The sequence below is a fragment of the Dermacentor albipictus genome, chromosome 5 (genome assembly GCF_038994185.2).
Source record: "Dermacentor albipictus isolate Rhodes 1998 colony chromosome 5, USDA_Dalb.pri_finalv2, whole genome shotgun sequence".
Classification (NCBI taxonomy): Eukaryota; Metazoa; Arthropoda; class Arachnida; order Ixodida; family Ixodidae; genus Dermacentor; species Dermacentor albipictus.
In genome coordinates this window covers 82,838,971-82,855,576 of record NC_091825.1, presented here as the reverse complement: position 1 = coordinate 82,855,576, position 16,606 = coordinate 82,838,971, and the positions used below count along the sequence as shown (strand labels likewise).

At 45.6% G+C, this 16,606-nt stretch overlaps 1 protein-coding gene and 1 long non-coding RNA gene across 3 annotated transcripts in view; one reads left to right on the top strand and one right to left on the bottom strand.

The window, feature by feature from the left end:
• The window catches only part of LOC139059917 (uncharacterized), a 42,826-nt gene that overhangs the window by 1,770 nt on the left and 24,450 nt on the right, over positions 1 to 16,606 (bottom strand). Inside the window, exons 1-2 of one of the 2 annotated variants that reach the window (XR_011514506.1) lie at positions 2,674 to 2,782; positions 2,278 to 2,419 (exon numbers count right to left, since the gene is read on the bottom strand). This is a non-coding gene — a long non-coding RNA (uncharacterized lncRNA). Of the gene's footprint in view, positions 1 to 2,277; positions 2,420 to 2,673; positions 2,783 to 16,606 lie in introns of those variants that run through there. The other variant, XR_011514505.1, reaches the window with a different exon arrangement.
• Positions 1 to 16,606, top strand: part of LOC135905815 (putative sodium-dependent multivitamin transporter) — a 103,705-nt gene that overhangs the window by 72,254 nt on the left and 14,845 nt on the right. The window contains exons 3-5 of the mRNA XM_070538489.1: positions 3,030 to 3,081; positions 4,559 to 4,626; positions 9,208 to 9,365. Of these exons, the coding sequence (XP_070394590.1) occupies positions 3,030 to 3,081; positions 4,559 to 4,626; positions 9,208 to 9,365 (278 nt within the window). The remainder of the gene's footprint in view (positions 1 to 3,029; positions 3,082 to 4,558; positions 4,627 to 9,207; positions 9,366 to 16,606) is intronic.

Genomic DNA, 16,606 nt, shown 5'->3' with positions numbered 1-16,606 from the left:
CATAGTGTGCTGGGCGAGTGGCTCTGTAGGTTCGAACGTCACAAGAAGAGGGTGGCCAGCAAAAAGATATATTCGCGGACACGAGTTGGGAACATGCAAACAGTTTTTAAAACTCAATATCAGGAAAATAAGTGACTTGTGGTCCCATTGTTTAGCACAGATAATCAGAGTGCCGAAAAGAACATACATAAGTTCAAAATTTTATTGAGATCTGCGGGCATGAAAAAAATCGCTGGAGTAGCCCTTCAAACGTTTTCTCCGTTCTTTCCTCCCCGTGACCCTCTTTCCGTAGTGCGAGGTAGCAAACCGGACGTCATTCAAATTGATGTCCTTGCATTTCTTCATTTTATCCTCTTTCCTTTCAAATATTTATGTTAGGTGGCGTCTGCGGCTGGACCACGGCACACTGATAACATCGGAGGTGACGTGCTGCAATTTGCGCCATATCCGCTAACCAATTGCTGCATGTGTCATCAGCTTAGGTTATTTTAAAACACAGCTAATTAGAGAGGTATACAATTACTAACCCTTCAGTTTTGGCAATGTTGTTTCAATGGCATGGACTGCTCATATATAAGCAATAGAGCCAAAGTTAAATGTCCTTGTAGGGGGCCTTTGTTGGCGTCAATTTGTATATAGAAATTCACTCCAACATGCGGACAAATATATTGGCAAGCAATTTTTGTGATATTTGCATACTGGTGTGTTGCAGTTCTTTTTCTAAATATTAGCTTCATCAAAGGAACATATGTGAATGATAACTAGTAACTGAGGCCCTCTTTGAATTATTTCATATATCACCCATTCTCTTACGCCCCGCTTAGCTGAAGGGAATTGCCCTGCAATATACATTTTTAAAGCCTCTGCTAATGATTGGTCCCGTGCTCAAAATATTCTACAGTGAATCAGCTAACTAGAGCACCATGGCAACTGATAAAGTGATACGTTGTTGGTTTTGCAGGATGTCAATTTTTAGATCAAGCTTTAAGTATGTTCATTGTACTTAACCACCAGCTCAGTTGTATATGACGGGTTATGGCATCATAAATAGATGTCAGTTAGGCTACGAGTCTGCGTAGCATTTGTTTGGCAAAAGCAGCAGTCCTCAATAAAAAAAATTCCTCTTGCTTCTTTCAGTACATTCGACTGCGGTTTGCTCCCTCCATCTCGTTAACCATCTCAGTCATCTATATTTTTGGCTCGGTAAGCAAGAAAAACACTTTACTGAACTTCGTTTTCTAAAAAAAACTCGAATGTGAGGATCCGAACAACACGTCCGCAAAATTTTATCTCCGTCTATAGGTCAAAGGCGTAAGTAAATATCCCAACACCACAAGTGTTTAAAAAGTAGTACTTGAGTGGACAAAAGTATTGTTACAATGTAACGCATTCTTTTTTTGGAAATTGCCGAAAGTGCAAGATCTTGCTTATTCTTGTAGTGTTATGACAACTGTGCGTTGATATTTTAGCAAGCCAAAAATGGCGGTCATGTTTTTGACTCCATACTTTAAACAGTAGTGCTTGAAACGTCAAGTTGTGCTGCAGCTTCAGCATTAAAGGACGTAAATTTTCGACAAGAAGTTGTAATTTCGTGGGCTTTGCGCAAGCTAGCGCAGATAACCATGGTGTGAGACTACCATCACAAATTCATTACGAAAAGTGGTTTGGAAAACTGCAAATTGCCGCTGCATAAATAATTTGAGTGATTAGAAGGGCGCACTGTTAACCAACTTGCACCATTGCACCTCTGTCGCGTGACGCTGTGTTGCGCGCTACATGCACTACTACTCGTACTCAACCCCAGAGTTGCGGAATATCAACTTCGGAACTAGCATGATTCGGCAATCCTTATACGTTATCAAGCACTCGAAATGCAATGCGAAAGCAGCATGCAATGCGAAGGCAGCAATCAGGAGGGTGGAATCGTAATTTAATCGCAACCCGATGTTCCGGAATAGAATTCGAATAGAATGGGCACATAGTTCTGGAGCACTAACTGTTCATTTCAAGCGTGACTACAAAACTGGGAAAGTTGGCAACTCAACTAAACTAAACGCGGCCAATAAATAAATTTCTCCATTTTTTTACTGAATGTCGGCTCTTTCAATATATTCTTAAAAATATGACCACATCTGCCGCCGTAATTTTAAACAACATGGTATTCTAGACATTCTAATCCTCTGAAATCACGGTATCTTTTATGCATTACAAGGTTTGAGTGCATTTAAAGACAGTAACTTTTACTTGTCAAGAGTGATTCGATTTAGCTTGCTTCACCTGCTGCACAAGGATGGAGGATGAAAACGATGTAGCAAACATTTGCACCGTGCGCGAGTCCTTGGTGGCGTCGAACCCACGGAATGTATTTTCCCGAGCTTTCGTGTATCCAGACTTTATAATAGGCATTCACAGACGTTTGCTGAAAAAAAAAACAATGCCTGTTAACATGGCAGTAAGTGTGAAAAAAGAAACATCATCCTGCAAGACATATGAGTGCGGTACGTTTTATGGTCGCCCTCAAAGTTTCATGATAGCAGTACGTGCGCAAAAAAGTAGCACCTAACAATATTTATTTCATACATAGGATTTCAAAACTATGGTATTTCCTACCATAGGCGCAAAGGGGACGGGGGGTAGCTTCATAATTAAATAGAAAAGAAGCGTTTCACTCACTGGAATTGGAGTGGTGGAATAGATAGGGTCATGCAGACACTCCAGCGGCCGGCATGGTCCATCTCTCAACATTCTGAGGAGCTAAATGGTTGGAATTACAGTGTTCGCCACTCTCTCTAATGAAGTGCGAATGCAATGGAGCGTGCCAGTCCGCAACTCTGTAGGACACACTGCGTGGGGGAAGTGGATACACGCGACTAGAAGGCTTTCTCTTGGGGACTATTCGTGCTAAGATTGTGTCGATGCCGAAAGAGACACAAACCACTATTCGCTGTATTATACTGAAGTGTTTGTAACACGCGTACCTAACCTTAACCGAGCTTTTCAAGAACTGACCCCCACTGCTTTCATTTCAGCAAAGCATTGGTGCGCTGGCAATTTTTGCGGCAAGCCTGACGATTGTAACAGGTATGTCTCGTGTACTGTGAGATATTCAACCAATCGATCAATCAAGCAATAGATCAATATATAGATGAGTCAATACATCGATCAATACGTCAGTCAATACGCCTATCAATCAATCAACCACTCAATCAGAAACTTTAATGGCAGAATAAATTACACAATTCTATGGCGTGCGGAGGAAAGTCAGAAAAGCGGCGACTTGACTACCAGTCCTAATTGCCAAGACAAATCAGAATGGCAGCAGGCGGGACAAGAGAATAAAAAAAAACGACAGATCTTGAGAGAACAGCAGCAACTACACAAAAAGAAACGTATTAGCCAGCTATCTTAACAGACGACTTCAAAAAGGAATAAAATAAACAATATTCTCTTGTCAACCTGCCTTCAATTTATCTTTAATTATGGTCAGCAGCTACTCGCCGCAAGTTGTCTTCACAAACGTTGCAACAAAACGTAACAATAAAAGGTCGCAAACGTCACACAAAAGTTGCAAGATTTGTCAATGTTTCCTCTTGCTGGCAGAAAAATTACAAAACTCTTCGGATTTGAGAGTATACAGGTTTCCGCGAGAACGGAGGGGAATCCATCATTTGCCTCATGAAGGTGTTCACAGGAAATTTTCATAGCATGCTACTATATCTTTTTTACTTTTATTTACAATGCGATGAAACAGTATTGTTGCGTGCACAAAGTCTGATCATTTACCGACGTTCAATCCGACAAGTATTTCAACTTATTATTCATCACACGAAAATGCTGGCTGCTCACACGAAGAAACATAGTGGTGCAAAGCTTCAAATGCCAGACCCAAGACCCCGGTGAAGCACACTGAAAACTTCTGGTCTAGAATCTAACTGCCTCTCCTCGCATGCATTGAACAACATAACTTGATCCAACTACTCTTTCCTTTCAAACAAAACATATATTCCCGCGCCTTTATGTCCGCTGGACTAGTGCGTGAGTGTCCGCTTGACTAGCGAATTAGTTTGACGACAGGTTCACTATGCAGATGAAGTCAAATTGAGGGTGCGGCACCCGACGACAACTGCATGTCCATTATAAGTGAGCGCCACGTTATACGCGTTCTAAAGTTCTGTTAACAGAACCTTATGTCCTTATAATGTCTTCGAAGTTATCTAGAAACATTTCATTTCCTTCCACATAATTCTGTAGTTGCTCCTCTTGCGTAACCTGAAGAGAACCCTTAACATCAATTTTTTCCCAGGCTGTAATTTTAATTACTGGTCTTCAAAATAAACCAGAGCTCATCCCTGCACAGTGTTTCATACGGCAGAAATATAGCTTTAAGACGTTTCAGTTGGCTTTACCAGCTTTTACAGTGTAGCCTTGGTAAATATGGCTCAACTCTACGCTATTGCTTTCTCTTCTGAGACGCCTTCGTGATTACGGAAAACAGTGTTTAATGCTCATGTGGAACTACAACAAATATTTTATGCAAGAACACTGCCATTTCTTGCAGTATTCGGAGTTTCGCTGCTCTGGAGTAACATCATAATTGGACTGTGCGCGACGTGTTACACGGCACTGGTAAGTTTAACACTTCTTTAAGGAAGACGGTACTATAGCATTGCACATAAGTATGCGAACTGTTTTCTGGCAGACAGTACTTTTACCCAAACAAATGACCTAGAAATCCTGCAATCTGCAAAATGGAACGTATTAAACATGCCATAATATACTCTGATTGCAAAACAGCCGTCACCGAGCAAAAAAAAATATATTAAGCTATGTCTCAACGTCCGCTATGAAATGGCCGTCCTGCACAAATGCATTCTAGTGGAAGAAGCAAAGCCATGCAAATGTAAAAGCAAGCCGCGTAAATGTAAACTTGCGCCCTCCGAGAACGTCTCTGATTTTATTTACATTTTGATCTGTTTCACTGAATTACTATATATATGGGCAGTTACCTCTTGAGCATTCTTAGCGTACACATGCGCAGACCAGCTACGGATTACGTTGCAACCATATAACGGATTTTGGTGCAAGATGGGACGATATGTGAGCGGTCTCCATAGCTACATGTCATGGATGGTGAGCAGCCGTTTTGCAGCAGCTGCAGTGATAATACATAGGCTTTAAAAATGTCATATACGGTGGTACTAATGTGGTCTTCGGCGCCACCGGAAGACTCTACCCTGTTGGGCTGTTGACGTCTTCGATCACTGAACTATAGATTAAACTTGGCGAAATTACAGCGAGATACATTACACGTAGCAGACTGGAGACAATGTGCCCTTCTGCCACTGGGACACTCAGAAGTGGCGGCATCTGGCCATGTGTCCTACGCGGGATAATAATACGCGGATAATACAGTGGTCTTGACAATTCATTGAGTGACAGCGAAAATAACGGCGGCAGTTTCCTGTTGTCCAGAGTCAGTGTGACATACAGTGTCGGTCCCGAAATGCGGCATCAGTAACGGTGCGTTGTATATATACATATAGAGCATGGTTCCCATGCCAAAAATTTCAGTGGCGGTTCAGCGGTAAATCCGACAGAAGAGCCTTAGCATGACGTCACACCAGTTTGAGCTCCGGGATCCAACATTCATACCCCGTTCACCACATTGCACAGTGCTGTGCAGCAGTTCACCGGATACACGTTCTGCCATGATAGAATGTCTAAGCTCGACTGGACGAGTACGTAGAAAGAAACAGTCACACAGAAACAGCGCAACTTTCAACTATAGATTTTCTTTTCGCTCGCATCTATAAATATATACCAAACAAGCGGAAGCGAACGCGGCAAAAAACATTCAGTGGTGCATGTCGATGAACTGTACACGTGTCCAAACACGATCGAAACGTACACTCCTATAGTTACAGCGATCAACCGAGGAATCGTATCACTTCTTCAGATCGCTATCTGAAAAGAAGATGTGATGAGGTTTGTTTGCTCAAATGAGAAGTACACCATATGTCAGTGACTCTGCTTGAAGTCTGCACTACATTCATGGGTTTACTCTCATAGATTTATTTCCTTGCGCGATGCGTTCAAAGCTGGCGCAACAAGACTTTAGGTTTGAGTTTGATTGTGTAATCAATTGAACACAAGATACTTAGGTAACTTCCAATAATTAACACGACATACAATACACGACGGTCTCGTACTGTATCTCAATATATCAGATTTCAAGTATTATGTTGAGGGGACAGTACTAATATAGAAAAGGAACTTTTCTCAATGATTTGGCTATGAGAGACTGCAACGAGAGACCCACACTGGCTGGTCCATACCAATCAAGAACGTCACGTAGCCATTAAAATGAATCCTTGCGGAACGTAAGAAAGAATTGCTCTATATGAAAATGAAGACTAAAGTAAAATACAGACGCAATCTGGTCATATATAGCGCACTTTGTTTGATCGGTTTTAAGAGCGCCTAATAGTAACGAACCGTCAAAAATGTTCGAGGTAAAAATTTCTCCTTCCAGGCTGCACGGAAAGCCTCTTTCTATATGGAATTTTTTACAGCGAAGGCGTTTATGGCTAGGTTCTGACGGATCTAATCTCCGTGGACATAGACCAACTATTTATCACACGTGGGCCGATCCAGAAGATAATGCAATGCCGAGCCAACCCGCGGCTGAAGTGACACAGGCACTAAGCTCTTCCCGTACGCTGGCCGATCCTGAAGGTAGTGCAATACCTGGCCGATCCGCGGCAGGGGTGAACCAGGCGTTGAGCACTCCCCGTACGTGGGCCGATCCCGAAGTACTGCAAAGCCGGGCCGACCTGTGGCAGAGGTGAATCAGGCATCAAGCACTCCCTATACGTGAACAGGTCCCGAATATTGTGCAATGCCGGGCCGACACGTGGTGGAGGTGAAGTAGGCTTTAAGTACTCCCCATACTTGGGCCAATCCCGAAGATAGTGCAATGCCGGGCCGACCTACGGTGGAGGTGAAGCAATCTTTAAGCACTTCCCATACAATTGGCCGATTCCGAATATTGTGCTATACCGGACTGACCCATGGCGGCGGTGCAGTTCACCAGTAAGGGGCCCACATTTCACAGCTCCTCTGGTCATCCTTTTGCACAGACCGGAAGGGTACTAATTTTTCTTTAACGGCACCAAAAAATTACCTGTGGTTGAGAGCACAGTTCTAACTGTTGATTCAAATTACTGCATGAGGCGGCCGTTATTCCTCCGAGAAAGCAAAATCAACCTTGTTCATAGCGCTGCAAGTCTGGGGCAGGTATTTATATGTTTTAGGCACATAGAAAGCTCCAAGTCTGTGAAATTTGTGTGCTTTCAGATGAAGTCCAGCTATATCGAGTGCAAGTTTAGAAGCAGAATCATTTGCCTGTGAACATATGTCGGAGACTCAAATTACGCACCCGCTCACTTTGGAACTACAGAGCAATTCCCGCCCTTCAAGTTGAATCCAAGAACTTCATTTTCATACGGGCAATCCTAATACTTCGTGCAGCGAAATATTCATTTAACCTCAACATAATTTTGTTCCATGCTACTTCTGCGTTTCCTTGCCCACATCGTAGTCTTTTCTTTTTTCACAGCTTTTAAATGTACAATTTTTTACACCACTTACATTTGCCTCGAGCCCATGTTCAAGCATGTACAGCGGAGCTGTATACGGCTACTACCTGGGAAAAAATATGTCCCCCACCCCCGAAATGCTGACAAAAACAAATCATATTGGGGGATACCGCAGAAAGGGTCCAAGCTCAGCGGCACATGCCTCTGTGGTCTCGGGGACCTGTAACGTGCCCTTGAACTATCCTTGTCACACGTGGGACCCACAGAGGTCCCAGGTAGACGGGTAAAACAGACTTTTTTGTTCAAAAATGTGTTATACAAGTTTTTCAAAAAGAACTTAAAAACTTCGTGGCGCCAACCGCACAGACGCATTAGTGCCACTGCTCGCGCGTTGATCGTGATCGTCTTCATCAACAGCTCGCTCCGTTGTGCGAAAAACGACCATCATCAGCAATGGCTCGAGTGTCGTCATGTTGTAAAGCTGGCTCCGTTGCCGCTCATAATTCCAGCGTAGATGATGGTCATAGCAACATTACTAACGCGACAGCGTTAAGCAGCTCGTGTCGCAGAAAAGCCGGAGTCGTCGGCGTCGGCGTCGTCGGCGTTGGCCGTGAGCGATAAATCCCAGCAGGCACTTCATGAATAAAAAACAACTTGCAACATGGGCTGGGTGGGAATCGAACCAGGGTCTCCGGAGTGTGAGACGGAGACTCCACCACTCAGCCACAAGTTAGATGTTTCAAAGCGGTACAAAAGCGTCTCTAGTGAATGCGGTGTTGCCTTAGAAACGAGCTGTTTCTAAGGCTCAGGCGTGCTTCGCTTGCTCAAGCGCACATTTCGTTGCCGCGCCGAACGCGGCGCTGCTCGACGCTCACCGCGTCCGATGCGGGGCGCGTAGTCGCTGCGCCGTAACCCACTGTCTTACACCCCTTGGCGGGTCGACGGGAACGCTGTCGCGTTCCACTCTTGAATGCGAAGCTTAAGCGTCCTCCAATTTTTGTACCGCCGGATAAGGAGGCCCCGTACTGCTCGTCCCCGGCATACAGGCCTTGGGGACGGGGGCCGGGAACTCCGCGATTAGAAGCAGGCAAAGAGGTCTGGACCCCTCGCGGCTTCTTCCGCTAGGTGGATGGCGTGTTGATGTTGAGTAGGGTCCTCGCTCCGCAGCAAAGCTTTCCAATTTCACTTCTGTCGTCATAATAAGGCGGCCGCGTTTAGGGGGTAGGCGCCATGGCTTAAGGTGGTATGAGCCATTCATTGTTTTACGTGACGAGCACATTTCATGACAGAGTTAATGCGCGAATGTGTGCGTGTACCTATATCGCCACGATGAACACAGATTAGGACAATAAATATGTTTGTACCTTTGTTAAATATCCTGGGTCACCTCTGTGTCGTGCGCTAAACAGCTTTACTGGTCGTAAATCTTCTCATAGTGGAACGGCCTTAAGATTTTTACACTCTTGTACGTATTATAAGATCATGTTCAAATAGAGGGAAGAAAAAGAAGAGCATAAACGTGTGACAAAAAATAAGAGAGCCCCTGCCATGGTTTGTTTTCATTGTCTCCTTCCCATTTTCCATTTGTCCTCTACAATATACAAATTAGGGTGGACTCAGAGGTGTCGTCTGGACAGACTGCATGCAGTTAGTCTTCATCCTGCTGGGACCGGCAACTGTCATAGCGAAGGTCATCATAGACTCGAGAAGTTCTGCAACGGCGATACAACCAGTCGATGATTTCAATTTGCGCCCATACATCGCAAAGTAAGTTGCCTTCGAGAGTGGCGCTGTTATATCTTAATTGAACAACACTTTCCTGCGCCTTCCAGGAAGCCGCGCTGGGTCTTCAACTGGCGCCAACAACAGACTAGTCGACACTATTGTGCGACATTATCGACAAATATTTCATCATCATCATCGTCGTAATCACCATCATCAGCCTGTTTTATGTCCACTGCAGGACCGAGGCCTCTCCCTTTGATCCGCAAAACCACTGTCCTGCGCCAGCCGATTCCAACTAACACCCACTAATTTCCTAATTTAATCGCTCCAACTTGTCTTCTCCCGTCCTCGACTGCGTTTCCATTTTCTTGGCACCCGCTCTGTAACCCTAATGGTTCAATGGCTATCTAACCGGTGCGTTACATGAAATGCTCAGCTCCATTTTTTTCTCCTAATGCCAATTAGAATATCGGCTATACCCGTTTGCTCTCTGATGCAAACCGCTCTCTTTCTGTCCCTTAATTTTATGCCTAGCTGTTTTCGTTCCGTTGCTCTTTGCACGGTCCTTAACTTGTTCTCAAGCTTCTTTGTCAGCATCCAAGTCTCTGCCCGAGTGGCTGGTAAAATGCACTGAATTTACACCTTCCTTTTCAAAGATAACGGCAACCTTCCAGTCAGAAGTTGACAATATCTGCCGTATGCGATCCAACGCGTTTTCATTCTTCTATGAATTTCCTTCTCATGAACAGGTTTCCCTGTGATTAATTGACCTAGGTAAACATACTCCTTCACAGACTCTAGAGGCTGACTGGCGATCTTGAACTCTTGTTGACTTGCTCGCCTATTCATCACTATCTTTGTCTTCTGCATAATAATTTACAACCCCACTCTTACACTCTCTCCGTTAATGTCCACCATCATTTGTTGTAATTCGTTTGCATTGTTGCTGAACAGAACTATGTCATCGGCAAACCAAAGGTTGCTGAGATATTCGCCGTCCATCCTTACTCCTAAGCCTTCCCAGTTTAAACGCTTGAATAATTCTTCCAAGCCCGCAGTGAATAGCATTGGAGAGATTGTGTCTCTCTGTCTGACCCCTTTCTTTATAGGTATCTTCCTGCATTTCTTGTGTAGAAGTAAGGTAGCTGTGGAATCTGTGTAGAATGTTTCCAAGGTATTTCCGTTAGCTGTCTGTACTCCTCGACTACGTAATGCCTCTGTGACTGCGGGTATCTCTACTGCATCAAATGCCTTTTCGTAATCTATGAAAGCCATACCGAGAGGCTTATTACCTTGCCTGTTACCTTGGTTGACTAAAGTCCAGTGTTGCCCTTATTCTATTGGAGATTCCGTTGGTAATTATTTTATTTAATACTGGGAGTAAGCTAACGAGCCTATAATTTTTCAATTCTTTAACGTCTCCCTTTTTGGGAATTAGTATAATGTTTTCATTCTTCCAGTTTTCTGGGACATTTACAAATAATAGACACTTCGTATAAAAAGAGGCCAGTTTTCCAAGCATTACATATGTCTCCTACATCTTTTATTAAATCGACTGTTATTCCATCTTCTCCGGCCACTCTTGCTCGTCTCATGTCTTGCAAGCCCCGTCTGACCTCATCGCTAGTTATAGGAGGAGTTTCTGTATCCTGCTCGTTACTGTTTCTAACTGAGGCATCCTGACTCCTCTGGGTACTATACAGGTACCACAGCTAAGCACTCTCACCGGACATCCGCCACTAGAATCACAACTGCCCCTCTCCCCCCAAACAACACAGCCAAAGCAGCCTCAGGCGCACTCACCGTCTGAGAGCAACCTGGTAACCCAGGACCAATTGCAACAAGCACTGCAACAATCACAACAAATAATACAACAAATACAGGAACAATTTGAACAGTTTTTGCAGAATTCCAAGAATTAAAGAAATACGTTAACGAATCCCTAACCAAGGAACCCAAGTGTAAACAAAAAAGTAGTAAAATGCGCTCTCAGACAGATGACGGTAGCATGCTAACTTCCGACACAGACAGCACATGATTGATTGATTGATTGATTGATTGATTGATTGATTGATTGAAAACTTTTGTGTTCCACCGAGCTGGGGTGCCCGTCTCTTAACCTACACGTAGGTAGGGGAGGAGGACGAAGCAGTCCCCGCGCGTTGAGGACGGTGAGTCTTCACGGCCTCAACGGCCAGGCGGATGGCGCGACGCTGGTCGTCTTCAGCCTCGCTCTGGAGCAAGGCCTCCCAGGCTTCTCTACTGACAATGTTTTCCTTGGCCCCTGGGGAGCTAGCACACTCCCATATTATATGGTCTAGCGTACCTTTTTGCTTACAAATTTTGCAGAGGGCGTCGTTATAGTCCCTCGTCTGTGTTAGGTAGATCAAATGTGGTGATGTGTAATTGTTTCCCTGGAGGCGTCGCCAAATGCGAGCGTCCTCCAGAGAGAGAGACCGATGCGGAGGTGGAAAGATTCTTCTTTCGGCTCTGTAGTGATCGACAATTTCCCTGTACGTGATCATGCCATCTTTTATCCCTGGAACTGGCTGCTCTAGAGTTGCCCGGTGGTAGAGTGCTCGGGCGAGCTCATGAGCGGCTTCGTTGCCTGGGACTTCTTCATGGGCTGGTACCCAAATAAAAGTTATGTCCCTCCTGGGTGGGTTTTTGAGTAGAATGTGGAGGGCTTCTTCCGAGATTCTCCCTTTGTTAAAATTTCGTATAGCTAATTATTAAATTCGTATAGCTAAACCCACACAAGCGAGCGCTACTGCAACCTCCTCGGCTGTACAGGCGTCCCTCGTGCACGTGGAGCGCGCTATCTTAACGCACCCGTCGCCATCAACCACCGTCGATACCGCAGCCCCGTCTCTGCCGCAAGCGGCGTCCACGTACGCTACGTTATGCGCCGGTGTGTCTTTAAGTTTATTTACTAGAGCCTTAGCCCTGTGAGCTCTCCTCTCTTTGTTGTAGATAGGATGCATATTTTTAGGTAGGGGCGCGATTCGGAAGCGCTTACGCACGTCCAACGGAATGTCTTTTTTTTTCAGTCGGGGCACCCCTGTCACATTGAATTCCTACCCATTCCATGATTTTTCTCCCTGTTTTAGACTGGCCTAATCTTTCCAACTGAGACACTCGTACTGCCTCAGTGAGTTCAACTAGCGTGTTGTGTACCCCCATTTTGAGGATGAGGTCTGTCGAGGTCGAGTCTGGGAGCCCTAGGGCTCTCTTAACGCTCTTCCTAATGATCGCATCTATTTTATCCTTTTCTTCTCGTCTAAACACAAGATACGGTGTGGCATACGCTATACGGCTGGTAATGAAGGCTTGCATAAGTCTGAGGAGGCTGTTCTCTTTGAGGACCCTGTCTTTGAGTGAAATTCTCCTAAATATCCCCGTTACCTGAGCCGCGTATCCTTCTAGCTTTTTGATTGTCGTGAGGTTGCATCCATTTCTCTGGATATACATGCCCAGAATTCTTATTTCCTCCACCTTGGGAACCTCATTTCCGTTTACGAAAACAGTGATGGGTCTGCTGCTTCCAGCGTGTCTCCTATGATGTTTTGGCTCAATGATTAACAGCTCTGATTTCTGTGGTGAGCACGCCAAGCCTCTGCTGGCCGCGTACTCTTCCACCATATTCGCTGCTATCTGTAGTTTAAGTTCGATGGCTGCGTCACTCCCACTGTTAACCCAGATGTTGATATCATCCGCGTACATGCTAAATTTAATCGATTTAATCTTATTGAGTTCCGCTGGGAGACCCCTCATCGCTATGTTGAATAGGAAGGGCGAGAGAACTGACCCTTGCGGGGTTCCCTTGCTCCCAAGTGTGATGGGAGGGGATTTTACATCCAGAAATTTTATTTTCGCCTCCCTCTGTGACAGAAAGTCTTTGACGTATGCATATACCCTGTGTCCCACACCTACCTCTTCGAGGCCTACCAAGATAGCCTTATGGCTAACGTTGTCAAATGCCTTGGTGAGGTCGAGCCCTAGGATCGCCCTGGTGTCAGTGGAGTCGTATCGGTCTAGGATATCATGCTTAAGTCTGAGCATGACATCTTGTGTACTGAGCCCTGGCCTGAATCCAACCATTTCATGCGGCCAGAGATCATTCTCCTCGATGTACCTGGTCAGTCTCGTTTGAACAACATGCTCCATCAATTTCCCTACACACGAGGTGAGGGAGATTGGTCGCATGTTGTTCAAGCCGGGTACTTTGCCTGGCTTGGGAATAAAGATTACGTCCGCCTGTTTCCATGTTTTTGGGAGTTCTCCTTTCTCCCACACCTGGTTCATAAATTTGGCTAATGCAATGATAGACTCATCGTCTAGATTCCTAAGAGCTGTGTTTGTTATCGCGTCCGGGCCGGGGGCTGATCTCTTTCTGAGGTTATTAATCTCTACTCTAACCTCTGTCGTGGTGATGGGAGCATCGAGATCTGGATTGGGAGGTCCCTCGTAGTCCCTAAACACCTCGCTCTCTGCTTTTCCAAGATATGTCTCTTGGAGCTCGCTAATGAGCTCGTCATCTGTGCCAACAAAGCGATGCCTCGCTCTCACCTGGTTTGTACTAGCTTGCATTTTTGATTTACTAGGGTCGATTAGATGTCTGAGAAGGCTCCATGTTTTGGAGAGACTCATATTGGTTTCCATCTCATCGCACTTGCTGTACCAATTTTGCTCGTGGAGCTTAATCGCATATGCTTCTATTTCTTTGTTGAGTCTGGCTAGTTCGCGCCGGATATTCCTGTTCCATCTTTGTGCCTTGAGTCTTTTCTCCAGATTACTCTTTCTGCTCCACATGTTCAGTAGTTTGCTGTCTAGTGCTGGGGGTGCGTCGTCATCCTGTATAGTTGTAGTCGCTTCCTCTATATGCGTTTTAAGGAGGTGTGTCCACTCGTCGATATTGTAGATATCATTGTAGATATCATATATTGTAGACAGCACAATACCTTCTAAGTCCCATCATGGCCCGTAAACCTCAAATGGAAAGCGAAAGCATCACGATCTGGTGTTGGAACTGCAGGTACATTAAAAGCAAGCATGCATCCCTCTCGCTATACGTGCAGGCGGCGCTAGTACCCCCGGATATTATCTGCCTGCAAGAGGCGGAACAGCCACCGAAGCCAATTATGGGGTATAAAATACAGTACGACCCCAACTACCGTAGGGTGGCCACGCTCGTCCGCAAAGATTTGGCAACACCCGTGACAGCGCTCCCCGGTGAGGAAATCCCACATCTCATCACCACGATATGGCCTGTCAAGAAGGGGAGACCTAAACAAGTCGTATTCAACGCATACAGTCCGCCCCGCGACAGATAGGCTGACTTCGCGTCATTGTTCAGGCACCTACGGGGAATGCTGGAGCACCGCGATCGCCTAATTATAACCGGAGATTTCAATGCAAAGCACAACACGTGGGGCTACTCGAAAGTAGACACCAAGGGCGCCAAGCACTTAGAAGCCATAGAGCGCCACGAATACACACTAATTACAGTACCAGGTACGCCTACTCGAATAGGAAACAGTGCCAGCAGGGACACGACTCCTGATCTCACCATCACCAACGATACCGTGGGAACAAGCTGGAGGATCCTAGACGTCTCTCTGGGTAGTGATCACTACATTATCGAAATCACCAGCGCCTCAGTCAAACTACGCCGACCCCTAGGGAAGGCCAAAATTACAAATTGGCCTAAGTTTAGGGAGAGGCAACAGCTCGATTTAGATACAAGTCTCCCTTCCCGGAACATCAAGGCCGCTTAACCACGATCAAGGAGTGGGCCCAACGCATCAAAGAACTATATGACGCCAACACTAAAGTGTACCAAACCGATACCGACACGCCGGCAATCGACAACCATCTCATACACTTATGGGAAGCATGCAGAGGCCCCACAAAAAGATGGCGCAAACAGAAGCTAAATCGCAAACTTAGACTTAGGATTTAAAACATCACTAAACAGGCCAGCGATTATGCCCTGAAGGTTCACAGGGACAATTGGCGCACGTTCTGCGATTCGCTTAAAGGCACGCTAAGCACCAAAAAGACAATGAACATACTCCGCAGCATCATTGATCCTTCAAATACCAAAACAGAAACAAACACAACCCTACGAAAACTCGTTGGCGAATATCCGGCAACCGAGGATGAACTCATATAGGAACTCCAGCAAACGTACACGGGAATCCGGACCGGGCATCCGAAACCATACTCTCAATATCCGCGAGCTCCGAACGAGATACTTGATGCACCCATCACGTATGCGGAGGTATACGCGGTAGCACAGAGCTTCAAGAAAAACACGGCACCGGGTCCCGACGGGATCACCAACGCCATCTTGAGAAACCTAAGCGATGAAACCCTGCGAGCCTTTACAAAGCAGCTGAACGAAGAAATATGGACACCGGGCGGAATATTACCCGAGGAATGGACTACAGCTCACATAGTTCTTATACCCAAACCAGGAAAACCGCGCAGGCTTGATCAGTTACGACCGATCTCGCTTACGTCTTGCCTAGGCAAGCTTTTTGAACGAATTGCACTCACTCGAATAGAACAACACATGGAAGAACATGGACTACACCCCAATTGCATGTACGGATTTCGGAAAGGCATGTCAGCACAGGATGTCTTCCTCCTCCTCAAGGAAGAGGTCCTCAACCCACAACCGGGCAGCAACAACAACATACTCCTAGCCCTCGACGTAGAAAAAGCATTTGATAATATATCACACGAAACCATCCTAGATGGCCTCGCCGCCATAGGATGCGGAGAGCGAGTATATGATTATGTCGTGGCTTTTCTCAGCCACCGCAAAGCTCGCATCGGCATAGCAGGCGTACAATCGGACATATATGATCTACCGGAGAAGGGTACTCCACAAGGATCAATAATATGTCCTTTCCTCTTCAACATCGGACTTAGAAAACTTGCTTTACAACTGGAAAACATCCCAAACCTCGGATGTGCCTTCTATGCCGACGATATCACTCTATGGGCAACCAAGGGTTCATACGGCGACAGAGAAAACACGTTACTCACAGCTATCGGATACATCGAGTCATACCTAACCACAGCAGGAATGAGGTGTGCCCCACACAAGTCGGAGTACCTTCAAGTCCGGCCTAACCAAACTAAGGAACATCGAGTCCCACCAATACATCTTGAGATTGCCGGGCAACCTATAAAGCGCGTCCCGACCGCACGCATACTAGGTATGCACGTCCAGGAGAACAGCGGCATAAAGCTAGCCTCAGAGAAATTAAATC